Source organism: Chiloscyllium punctatum, unplaced genomic scaffold, assembly GCF_047496795.1.
Source record: "Chiloscyllium punctatum isolate Juve2018m unplaced genomic scaffold, sChiPun1.3 scaffold_670, whole genome shotgun sequence".
Classification (NCBI taxonomy): domain Eukaryota; kingdom Metazoa; phylum Chordata; class Chondrichthyes; order Orectolobiformes; family Hemiscylliidae; genus Chiloscyllium; species Chiloscyllium punctatum.
This window is the reverse complement of record NW_027310404.1, coordinates 17,501-30,000: the sequence shown is the minus strand read 5'-3', so window position 1 is coordinate 30,000 and position 12,500 is coordinate 17,501. Positions and strand designations below refer to the sequence as shown.

The 12,500-nt window shown below is 52.5% G+C and overlaps 1 protein-coding gene across 1 annotated transcript in view; it reads right to left on the bottom strand.

The window, feature by feature from the left end:
- LOC140473660 (uncharacterized) overlaps window positions 1-12,500 on the bottom strand; it is a 31,826-nt gene that overhangs the window by 1,911 nt on the left and 17,415 nt on the right. The window contains exons 4-5 of the mRNA XM_072567623.1: window positions 8,491-8,523; window positions 1-777 (exon numbers count right to left, since the gene is read on the bottom strand). The exon at window positions 1-777 is cut by the window's left edge and continues 1,911 nt beyond it. Of these exons, the coding sequence (XP_072423724.1) occupies window positions 263-777; window positions 8,491-8,523 (548 nt within the window). The 3' untranslated portion in view covers window positions 1-262. The remainder of the gene's footprint in view (window positions 778-8,490; window positions 8,524-12,500) is intronic.

The following is a 12,500-nucleotide window of genomic DNA, read 5'->3' as shown; positions in this document are numbered from 1 at the left end:
GGAGTTACAGACTGGAATATAATCGAGGGGTTCAGGGTGGGTTATATACAGAATAACATACCCCGGGAGTGAGTTACAGACGGGAATCTAATCGAGGGATTCAGGGTACATCATATTACCCTCCCAGGAGCCATCTACAGACTAATCGAGAGTTTTTGGGTTTTGAATAATTGATTCTGGGAAGTGGGGAAGTGGGGATGTGGGGGGGGGGGGGGGGGGGTGAACTATTGAACATCTCCCTTCACAATCCATGCTTCTTGCTTCATGGTGTCTGAATGATCACCTCCTCGGCTTCTGCTGAATAAGTCACAGCACTTTCCCCGTCCTGTCCCTGTGGTTTGAGGACTTGGTACTCGGCACCTTGAGGTCGTCTCTTCAGGCTGGTGTACACTGCTTCCTGCTTTGGCTCTGCTTGGGTTGAACTAGGCCCGGAGTCGGCCTGTTCCCTCAGGCTTTGACCGGGCCTGGACTCGGCCTGTTCCCTCAGGCTTTGACCGGGCCTGGACTCGGCCTGCTCCCTCAGGCTTTGACGGGGCCTGGACTCGGCCTGCTCCCTCAGGCTTTGACGGGGCCTGGACTCGGCCTGCTCCCTCAGGCTTTGACGGGGCCTGGACTCGGCCTGCTCCCTCAGGCTTTCACTCGGCCCGGCTTCAGCTTCCACTGTCACAGCTGAGGAACCACTTGGACCAGCCTGCACCTGTGAGCCCGAGGTCTCAGTCTTGGCCTGGTGACCTTCGGAAGTCACCTCTTTCAAGTCGGAGTAAACAGCATCTTCCCCTGCGGAAGGAGATAGATCAGTGAAGAGGGGGAAGGGGAGGAGGCAGTAGGAGCTGGTTTTGTGATCGTCATTTTCTCGACATCGCCTCTGCTCACCTGCCCTGGTCTCCGTCACGTTAAAAGCCCCAAATTGTACCTGGCTGTATCTGACTGAAAGATTCATAGAGATGTCCAGCACAGAAACAGACCCTTCGGCCCACCCCGTCCATGCTGACCCAGATATCCCAACCCAATCTAGTCCCACCTGCCAGCACCCGGCCCATATCCCCCCAAACCCTTCCTATTCATATACCCATCCAGATGCCTCTTAAATGCTGTAATTGTACCAGCCTCCACCACATCCTCTGGCAGCTCATTCCATACACGTACCACCCTCTGGGTGAAAAAGTTGCCCCTTGGGTCCCTTTTATATCTTTCCCCTCTCACCCTAAACCTATGCCCCTCTAGTTCTGGACTCCCCCAACCGCAGGGAAAAGACTTTGTCTATTTATCCTATCCATGTCCCTCATGATTTTATAAACCTCTATAAGGTCACCCCTCAGCCTCCGACGCTCCAGGGAAAACAGCCCCAGCCTGTTCAGCCTCTCCCTGTAGCTCAAACCCTCCAACCCCGGCAACATCCTTGTAAATCTTTTCTGAACCCTTTCAAGTTTCACAACATCTTTCCGATCGGAAGGCAACCAGAATTGCACGCAATATTCCAACGATGGCCCAACCAATGTCCTGTACAGCCACAACATGACCTCCCAACTCCTGTACTCAATACTCTGACCAATAAAGGAGAGCATACCAAACGCTGCCTTCACTATCCTATCGACCTGTCAGAACGTCCTGTTTGATTGGGAGTACATGTTATTCCTCATGAAAACACTCCTGGAGATTTCAATCCACATCGCTCTCATCCTGGTCACGTAGGTCGCCAGAGTGAGCTTCAACGAGGATCTCCATCTTTCAAGAGAGAGACTTCAGCACCACCTGAGCAGCTGTCACCAGATCTTGCGTCCAACAGTGCGGAATGATCCGGACACAACGGGAACGTCCAAAAGTTGAGGGAACGTTCTCTCCCAGCAGCCCACGGTGGGCCTGTTTCATGGTCTCAAGGCGATTCCAACTGAGGGAGAGAGCGCGGTGCAATAGGACCCAGGCTGGCGCTGAGACTGGACAGGCTCCAACATTGAGGAAACCACCCCCCGCCTTCCGAGAGCCTCCCAGAGGGTGAACACACACTCTCACCTTCTTCCCAAATCCGACAGCATCGAGTGCAACACAGAGGAAAGTTCCATCTGCTCTTCCAAAAGGAAGGTTAAACGCCCTCTACACTGTCCCCCCGCCCCCTATCAAACACACCCAGGGACAGGGACAGCACGGGGTTAGATACAGAGTAAAGCTCCCTCTACACTGTCCCCCCGCCCCCTATCAAACACACCCAGGGACAGGGACAGCACGGGGTTAGATACAGAGTAAAGCTTCCTCTACACTGTCCCCCATCAAACACTCCCAGGGACAGGGACAGCACAGGGTTAGATACAGAGTAAAGCTCCCTCTACACTGTCCCCCGATCAAACACTCCCAGGACAGGGACAGCACAGGGTTAGATACAGAGTAAAGCTCCCTCTACACTGTCCCCCCATCAAACACACCCAGGGACAGGGACAGCACGGGGTTAGATACAGAGTAAAGCTCCCTCTACACTGTCCCCCGATCAAACACTCCCAGGACAGGGACAGCACAGGGTTAGATACAGAGTAAAGCTCCCTCTACACTGTCCCCCATCAAACACCCCCAGGACAGGGACAGCACGGGGTTAGATACAGAATAAAGCTCCCTCTACACTGTCCCCATCAAACACTCCCAGGACAGGGACAGCACGGGGTTAGATACAGAGTAAAGCTCCCTCTACACTGTCCCCCCCATCAAACACTCCCAGGACAGGGACAGCACGGGGTTAGATACAGAGTAAAGCTCCCTCTACACTGTCCCCCATCAAACACCCCCAGGACAGGGATAGCATGGGGTTAGATACAGAGTAAAGCTCCCTCTACACTGTCCCCCCCCATGAAACACCCCCAGGACAGGGACAGCACGGGGTTAGATACAGAGTAAAGCTCCCTCTACACTGTCCCCCCCATCAAACACTCCCAGGACAGGGACAGCACGGGGTTAGATACAGAGTAAAGCTCTCTCTACACTGTTCCCACATCAAACACTCCCAGGGACAGGGACAGCACGGGTTAGATACAGAGTAAAGCTCCCTCTACACTGTCCCCCATCAAACACTCCCAGGACAGGGACAGAACAGGGTCAGATACAGAGTAAAGCTCCCTCTACACTGTCCCCCATCAAACACTCCCAGGACAGGGACAGCAAGGGGTTAGATACATAGGAAAGCTCCCTCTACACTGTCCCCCCATCAAACACTCCCAGGACAGGGACAGCACGGGGTTAGATACAGAGTAAAGCTCCCTCTACACTGTCCCCCATCAAACACCCCCAGGACAGGGACAGCACGGGGTTAGATACAGAGTAAAGCTCCCTCTACACTGTCCCCCATCAAACACACTCAGGGAGAGAGAAAGCACGGGGTTAGATACAGAGTAAAGCTCCCTCTACACTGTCCCCCCCATCAAACACTCCCAGGACAGGGACAGCACGGGGTTAGATACAGAGTAAAGCTCCCTCTACACTGTCCCACCCATCAAACACTCCCAGGACAGGGACAGCACGGGGTTAGATACAGAGTAAAGATTCCTCTACACTGTCCCCATCAAACACTCCCAGGACAGGGACAGCACGGGATTAGATACAGAGTAAAGCTCCCTCTACACTGTCCCCCATCAAACACTCCCAGGACAGGGACAGCACAGGGTTAGATACAGAGTAAAGCTCCCTCTACACTGTCCCCCATCAAACACTCCCAGGACAGGGACAGCAAGGGGTTAGATACATAGGAAAGCTCCCTCTACACTGTCCCCCCATCAAACACTCCCAGGACAGGGACAGCACGGGGTTAGATACAGAGTAAAGCTCCCTCTACACTGTCCCCCATCAAACACCCCCAGGACAGGGACAGCACGGGGTTAGATACAGAGTAAAGCTCCCTCTACACTGTCCCCCATCAAACACCCCCAGGACAGGGACAGCACGGGGTTAGATACAGAGTAAAGCTCCCTCTACACTGTCCCCCATCAAACACACTCAGGGAGAGAGAAAGCACGGGGTTAGATACAGAGTAAAGCTCCCTCTACACTGTCCCCCCCATCAAACACTCCCAGGACAGGGACAGCACAGGGTTAGATACATAGGAAAGCTCCCTCTACACTGTCCTCCCCATCAAACACTCCCAGGACAGGGACAGCACGGGGTTAGATACAGAGTAAAGATTCCTCTACACTGTCCCCATCAAACACTCCCAGGACAGGGACAGCACGGGATTAGATACAGAGTAAAGCTCCCTCTACACTGTCCCCCATCAAACACTCCCAGGACAGGGACAGCACAGGGTTAGATACAGAGTAAAGCTTCCTCTACACTGTCCCCCCATCAAACACTCCCAGGACAGGGACAGCACAGGGTTAGATACAGAGTAAAGCTCCCTGTACACTGTCCCTATCAGACCCTCCTAGGACAGGGACAGTACGGGGTTAGATACAGAGTAAAGCTTCTTCTACACTGTCCCCCCATCAAACACTCCCAGGACAGGGACAGCACGGGGTTAGATACAGTGTAAAGCTCCCTCTACACTGTCCCCCATCAAACAATCCCAGGACAGGGACAGCACGGGGTTAGATACAGAGTAAAGCTCCCTCTACACTGTCCCCCCCATCAAACACCCCCAGGTCAGGGACAGCACGGGGTTAGATACAGAGTAAAGCTCCCTCTACACTGTCCCCCCCCCCCATCAAACACTCCCAGTACAGGGACAGCACGGGGTTAGATACAGAGTAAAGCTCCCTCTACCCCGCCCCCCCCCCCCCCCCTTCAAACACTCCCAGGACAGGGACAGTACGGGGTTAGATACAGAGTAAAGCTTCTTCTACACTGTCCCCCATCAAACATTCCCAGGACAGGGACAGCACAGGGTTAGATACAGAGTAAAGCTCCCTCTACACTGTCCCCCATCAAACACACCCAGGACAGGGACAGCACGGGGTTAGATACAGAGTAAAGCTCCCTCTACACTGTCCCCCATCAAACACACCCAGGACAGGGACAGCACGGGGTTAGATACAGAGTAAAGCTCCCTCTCCACTGTCCCCTATCAAACACTCCCAGGACAGGGACAGCACGGGGTTAGATACAGAGTAAAGCTCTCTCTACACTGTCCCCCATCAAACACTCCCAAGACAGGGACAGCATGGGATTAGATACAGAGTAAAGCTCCCTCTACACTGTCCCCCATCAAACACTCCCAGGACAGGGACAGCACAGGGTTAGATACAGAGTAAAGCTTCCTCTACACTGTCCCCCCATCAAACACTCCCAGGACAGGGATAGCACGGGGTTAGATACAGAGTAAAGCTCTCTCTACACTGTCCCACCATCAAACACTCCCAGGACAGGGACAGCCCAGGGATAGACACAGAGTAAAGCTCCCTGTACGCTGTCCCTATCAGACCCTCCTAGGACAGGGACAGCACGGGGTTAGATACAGAGTAAAGCTTCCTCTACACTGTCCCCCCCATCAAACACTCCCAGGTCAGGGACAGCACGGGGTTAGATACAGAGTAAAGCTCCCTCTACACTGTCCCCCCCATCAAACACTCCCAGGACAGGGACAGCACGGGGTTAGATACAGAGTAAAGCTCACTCTACACTGTCCCCCCCATCAAACACTCCCAGGTCAGGGACAGCACGGGGTTAGATACAGAGTAAAGCTCACTCTACACTGTCCCCCCCATCAAACACTCCCAGGTCAGGGACAGCACGGGGTTAGATACAGAGTAAAGCTCCCTCTACACTGTTCCGCCCCCATCAAACACTCCCAGGTCAGGGACAGCACGGGGTTAGATACAGAGTAAAGCTCCCTCTACACTGTCCCCCCCATCAAACACTCCCAGGACAGGGACAGCACGGGGTTAGATACAGAGTAAAGCTCCCTCTACCCTGGCCCCCCCATCAAACACCCCCAGGTCAGGGACAGCACGGGGTTAGATACAGAGTAAAGCTCCCTCTACCCCGGCCCCCCCCCCCTTCAAACACTCCCAGGACAGGGACAGTACGGGGTTAGATACAGAGTAAAGCTTTCTCTACACTGTCCCCCCATCAAACACTCACAGGGACAGGGACAGCACAGGGTTAGATACAGAGTAAAGCTCCCTCTACACTGTCCCCCCATCAAACACTCCCAGGACAGGGACAGCATGGGGTTAGATACAGAGTAAAGCTTCCTCTACACTGTCCCCCCATCAAACCCTCCCAGGACAGGGACAGCCCAGGGATAGACACAGAGTAAAGCTCCCTGTACACTGTCCCTATCAGACCCTCCCAGGACAGGGACAGTACAGGGTTAGATACAGAGTAAAGCTTCCTCTACACTGTCCCCCATCAAACACTCCCAGGACAGGGACAGCACGGGGTTAGATACAGAGTAAAGCTCCCTCTACACTGTCCCCCATCAAACATTCCCAGGGACAGGGACAACACGGGGTTAGATACAGAGTAATGCTCCCTCTACACTGTCCCCCATCAAACATTCCCAGGACAGGGACAGCACGGGGTTAGATACAGAGTAAAGCTCCCTCTACACTGTCCCCCATCAAACATTCCCAGGACAGGGACAGCACGGGGTTAGATACAGAGTAAAGCTTCCTCTACACTGTCCCCCATCAAACACTCCCAGGACAGGGACAGCACAGGGTTAGATACAGAGTAAAGCTCCCTCTACACTGTCCCCCATCAAACACACCCAGGACAGGGACAGCACGGGGTTAGATACAGAGTAAAGCTCCCTCTACACTGTCACCCCATCAAACCCTCCTGGGACAGGGACAGCACGGGGTTAGATACAGAGTAAAGCTCCCTCTCCACTGTCCCCTATCAAACACTCCCAGGACAGGGACAGCACGGGGTTAGATACAGAGTAAAGCTCTCTCTACACTGTCCCCCATCAAACACTCCCAAGACAGGGACAGCATGGGATTAGATACAGAGTAAAGCTCCCTCTACACTGTCCCCCATCAAACACTCCCAGGACAGGGACAGCACAGGGTTAGATACAGAGTAAAGCTTCCTCTACACTGTCCCCCCATCAAACACTCCCAGGACAGGGATAGCACGGGGTTAGATACAGAGTAAAGCTCTCTCTACACTGTCCCCCCATCAAACACTCCCAGGACAGGGACAGCCCAGGGATAGACACAGAGTAAAGCTCCCTGTACGCTGTCCCTATCAGACCCTCCTAGGACAGGGACAGCACGGGGTTAGATACAGAGTAAAGCTTCCTCTACACTGTCCCCCCCATCAAACACTCCCAGGTCAGGGACAGCACGGGGTTAGATACAGAGTAAAGCTCCCTCTACACTGTCCCCCCCATCAAACACTCCCAGGACAGGGACAGCACGGGGTTAGATACAGAGTAAAGCTCACTCTACACTGTCCCCCCCATCAAACACTCCCAGGTCAGGGACAGCACGGGGTTAGATACAGAGTAAAGCTCCCTCTACACTGTTCCGCCCCCATCAAACACTCCCAGGTCAGGGACAGCACGGGGTTAGATACAGAGTAAAGCTCCCTCTACACTGTCCCCCCCATCAAACACTCCCAGGACAGGGACAGCACGGGGTTAGATACAGAGTAAAGCTCCCTCTACCCTGGCCCCCCCATCAAACACCCCCAGGTCAGGGACAGCACGGGGTTAGATACAGAGTAAAGCTCCCTCTACCCCGGCCCCCCCCCCCTTCAAACACTCCCAGGACAGGGACAGTACGGGGTTAGATACAGAGTAAAGCTTTCTCTACACTGTCCCCCCATCAAACACTCACAGGGACAGGGACAGCACAGGGTTAGATACAGAGTAAAGCTCCCTCTACACTGTCCCCCCATCAAACACTCCCAGGACAGGGACAGCATGGGGTTAGATACAGAGTAAAGCTTCCTCTACACTGTCCCCCCATCAAACCCTCCCAGGACAGGGACAGCCCAGGGATAGACACAGAGTAAAGCTCCCTGTACACTGTCCCTATCAGACCCTCCCAGGACAGGGACAGTACAGGGTTAGATACAGAGTAAAGCTTCCTCTACACTGTCCCCCATCAAACACTCCCAGGACAGGGACAGCACGGGGTTAGATACAGAGTAAAGCTCCCTCTACACTGTCCCCCATCAAACATTCCCAGGGACAGGGACAACACGGGGTTAGATACAGAGTAATGCTCCCTCTACACTGTCCCCCATCAAACATTCCCAGGACAGGGACAGCACGGGGTTAGATACAGAGTAAAGCTCCCTCTACACTGTCCCCCATCAAACATTCCCAGGACAGGGACAGCACGGGGTTAGATACAGAGTAAAGCTCCCTCTACACTGTCCCCCATCAAACACTCCCAGGACAGGGACAGCACAGGGTTAGATACAGAGTAAAGCTCCCTCTACACTGTCCCCTATCAGCCCCTCCCAGGATCTCTCTGCAGGATAATGGGATCAGTGGGTTTTCCCTGGAGTGGGGACTAACTGACCCATTCTCTCTCTCTGGTCAGTGGTCCATTCGGCCCTTACCTGTATTGAGTCTCTGGGTCCTTGGATTTGACCCTGAATTGGAGAGATAGAATGGAATCAGAAGACATCGAAACGATATTGTCCTCTCTCCCCCTCCCTCTCGCTGTCTCTCTCTCCCTCTCTCTATCTCCCTCCCCTTCCCTCTCTCCCTCCCTCTCCCTCTCCCCCTCTCCCTCCCTGTCTTTCCTTCCCCTTCTGTCTCCCTCCCTCTCCCCCTCTCTCTCCTTCCCCTTCTCTCTCCCTCTCTCTCTCCCCCTCTCTATCCCCCTCCGTCTCCCTCTCCCCCCTCACTCCCTCTCTCTCCTTCCCCTTCTCTCTCCATCTCTCTCTCCCCCTCTCTATCCCCCTCCGTCTCCCTCTCCCCCCTCACTCCCTCTCTCTCCTTCCCCTTCTCTCTCCATCTCTCTCTCCCCCTCTCTATCCCCCTCCGTCTCCCTCTCCCCCCTCACTCCCTCTCCCTCCTTCCCCCTCCCTCTCCCCCTTTCTCTCTCCCTCTCTCTCTCCCCCTCTCTATCCCCCTCCCTCTCCCTCCTTCCCCCTCCCTCTCCCCCTTTCTCTCTCCCTGTGTCTCTCCTCTCCCCTCCCCTCCCCTCCCTCTCCCCCCCTCTCCCCTCTCCCCCCCCCCCCCCCCCCCACCTCCGTCCCTCTGTTGGGATCTTTCTCCTCTCCTCCCAGTTCGTGCTGGTCCCTCCCTATCCCAGGTTTCCACCCCCTTGTTATTCCCACTTCTCATCCCCCTCCCCCCCCCACACCCAGTGAGGTTTCTGTTCCTCTCTCTCCTCCCTCCCTCCCTCCCTCACCACCCCTTCCATCCCACTCTTTCTCTCCCCCACCTCCTCTCCCCACCTCTCTCACCTTCTCCCCCTCCCTTTCTCTCTCTATTTCTTTCTCTGTCCCTCTCTATCCACCTCTCTCTCTCGATCTCTCTCTCTCTTTCTCTCCCCACCCCTCTCACTCTCTTTATCCCTCTCTCTTTCTTTCTCTCCACATCCCTCTCTCTCCTCTCTCTCTTTCTTTCTCTTCCTGTCTCTCTCTCTCTCTTTGTCCCCTCGTTCCCTCTCTCCAATCTCTCGGTCTCTCACCCCCTTGCCCCCATCTCTTGGTCTCCGTACCACCCATTTCTCTCTCTGTCTCTCCCCCTTTCTCTCTCCCTTCCCTCTCTCCCTCTCTCTCTGTCCTTCTCTCTCTCTCCATCTCTCTCCCCACACATAGATTCTCACTCACACACACTCACACACTCACACACACACTCAGACACACTCAGACACACACCTACACTTACATAGATTCATACACACACTCACACTCACACACACTCACACACCTATACACACACACTCACTCACACACACTCAGACACACACCTACACATACATAGATTCATACACACACACTCACACACACTCACACACCTACAAACACATAGATTCTCACTCACACACACTCACACACCTACAAACACATAGATTCTCACTCACACACCTACACACACATAGATTCTCACACACACTCACACACCTACACACACATAGATTCTCACACACACACACATACACTCACTCACACACACTCACTCACACACCTACACACATAGATTCTCACACACATACACTCACTCACACACACTCACTCACACACCTACACACACATAGATTCTCACACACACACACCTACACACACATAGATTCTCACACTCAGTCACACACCTACCACACACAGATTCAACACACACACATAGATTTTCACACACACACATGCACTCACTCACACACACTCACTCACACACCTACACACACATAGATTCAATACACACACACACACACACACACACTCACACTCACACACACTCACACACCGACACACACATAGATTCTCACTCACACACACTCACACACATACACACACTCACTCACACACACTCACTCACACACCTACACACACACATAGATTCTCACACACACACATAGATTCTCACACACATACACACACTCACTCACACACACACCTACACACAGATAGATTCTCTCACACACACACTCACTCACACACACTCAGACACACACCTACACACAGATAGATTCTCTCACACACACACTCACTCACTCACACTCAGACACACACCTACACACAGATAGATTCTCTCACAAACACACTCACTCACTCACACTCAGACACACCTATACACAGATAGATTCTCACACACACTCACACACTCACTCACACACACTCAGACACACACCTACACACAGATAGATTCTCTCACACACACACTCACTCACACACACTCAGACACACACCTACACACAGATAGATTCTCTCACACACACACTCACTCACTCACACTCAGACACACACCTACACACAGATAGATTCTCTCACACACACACTCACTCACTCACACTCAGACACACACCTACACACAGATAGATTCTCTCACAAACACACTCACTCACACACACTCAGACACACACCTACACACAGATAGATTCTCTCACACACACACTCACTCACTCACACTCAGACACACACCTACACACAGATAGATTCTCTCACACACACACTCACTCACGCACACTCAGACACACACCTACACACAGATAGATTCTCTCACACATACACTCACTCAGATACACTCAGACACACACCTACACACAGATAGATTCTCTCACACACACACTCACTCACTCACACTCAGACACACACCTACACACAGATAGATTCTCTCACACACACACTCACTCACACAAACTCAGACACACACCTACACACAGATAGATTCTCTCACACATACACTCACTCACACACACTCAGACACACACCTACACACAGATAGATTCTCTCACACATACACTCACTCAGATACACTCAGACACACACCTACACACAGATAGATTCTCTCACACACACACTCACTCACTCACACTCAGACACACACCTACACACAGATAGATTCTCTCACACACACACTCACTCACACACACTCAGACACACACCTACACACAGATAGATTCTCTCACACATACACTCACTCACACACACTCAGACACACACCTACACACAGATAGATTCTCACACACATACACACACTCACTCACTCACACTCAGACACACACCTACACACAGATAGATTCTCTCACACACACACTCACTCACACACACTCAGACACACACCTACACACAGATAGATTCTCTCACACACACACTCACTCACTCACACTCAGACACACACCTACACACAGATAGATTCTCTCACACACACACTCACTCACTCACACTCAGACACACACCTACACACAGATAGATTCTCTCACACACACACTCACTCACACACACTCAGACACACACCTACACACAGATAGATTCTCTCACAGATACACTCACTCAGATACACTCAGACACACACCTACACACAGATAGATTCTCTCACACACACACTCACTCACTCACACTCAGACACACACCTACACACAGATAGATTCTCTCACACACACACTCACTCAGATACACTCAGACACACACCTACACACAGATAGATTCTCTCACAGATACACTCACTCAGATACACTCAGACACACACCTACACACAGATAGATTCTCACACACACTCACACACTCACTCACTCACACTCAGACACACACCTACACACAGATAGATTCTCTCACACACACACTCACTCACACACACTCAGACACACACCTACACACAGATAGATTCTCTCACACACACACTCACTCACTCACACTCAGACACACACCTACACACAGATAGATTCTCTCACACACACACTCACTCACACACACTCAGACACACACCTACACACAGATAGATTCTCTCACACACACACTCACTCACACACACTCAGACACACACCTACACACAGATAGATTCTCTCACACATACACTCACTCAGATACACTCAGACACACACCTACACACAGATAGATTCTCTCACACACACACTCACTCACACACACTCAGACACACACCTACACACAGATAGATTCTCTCA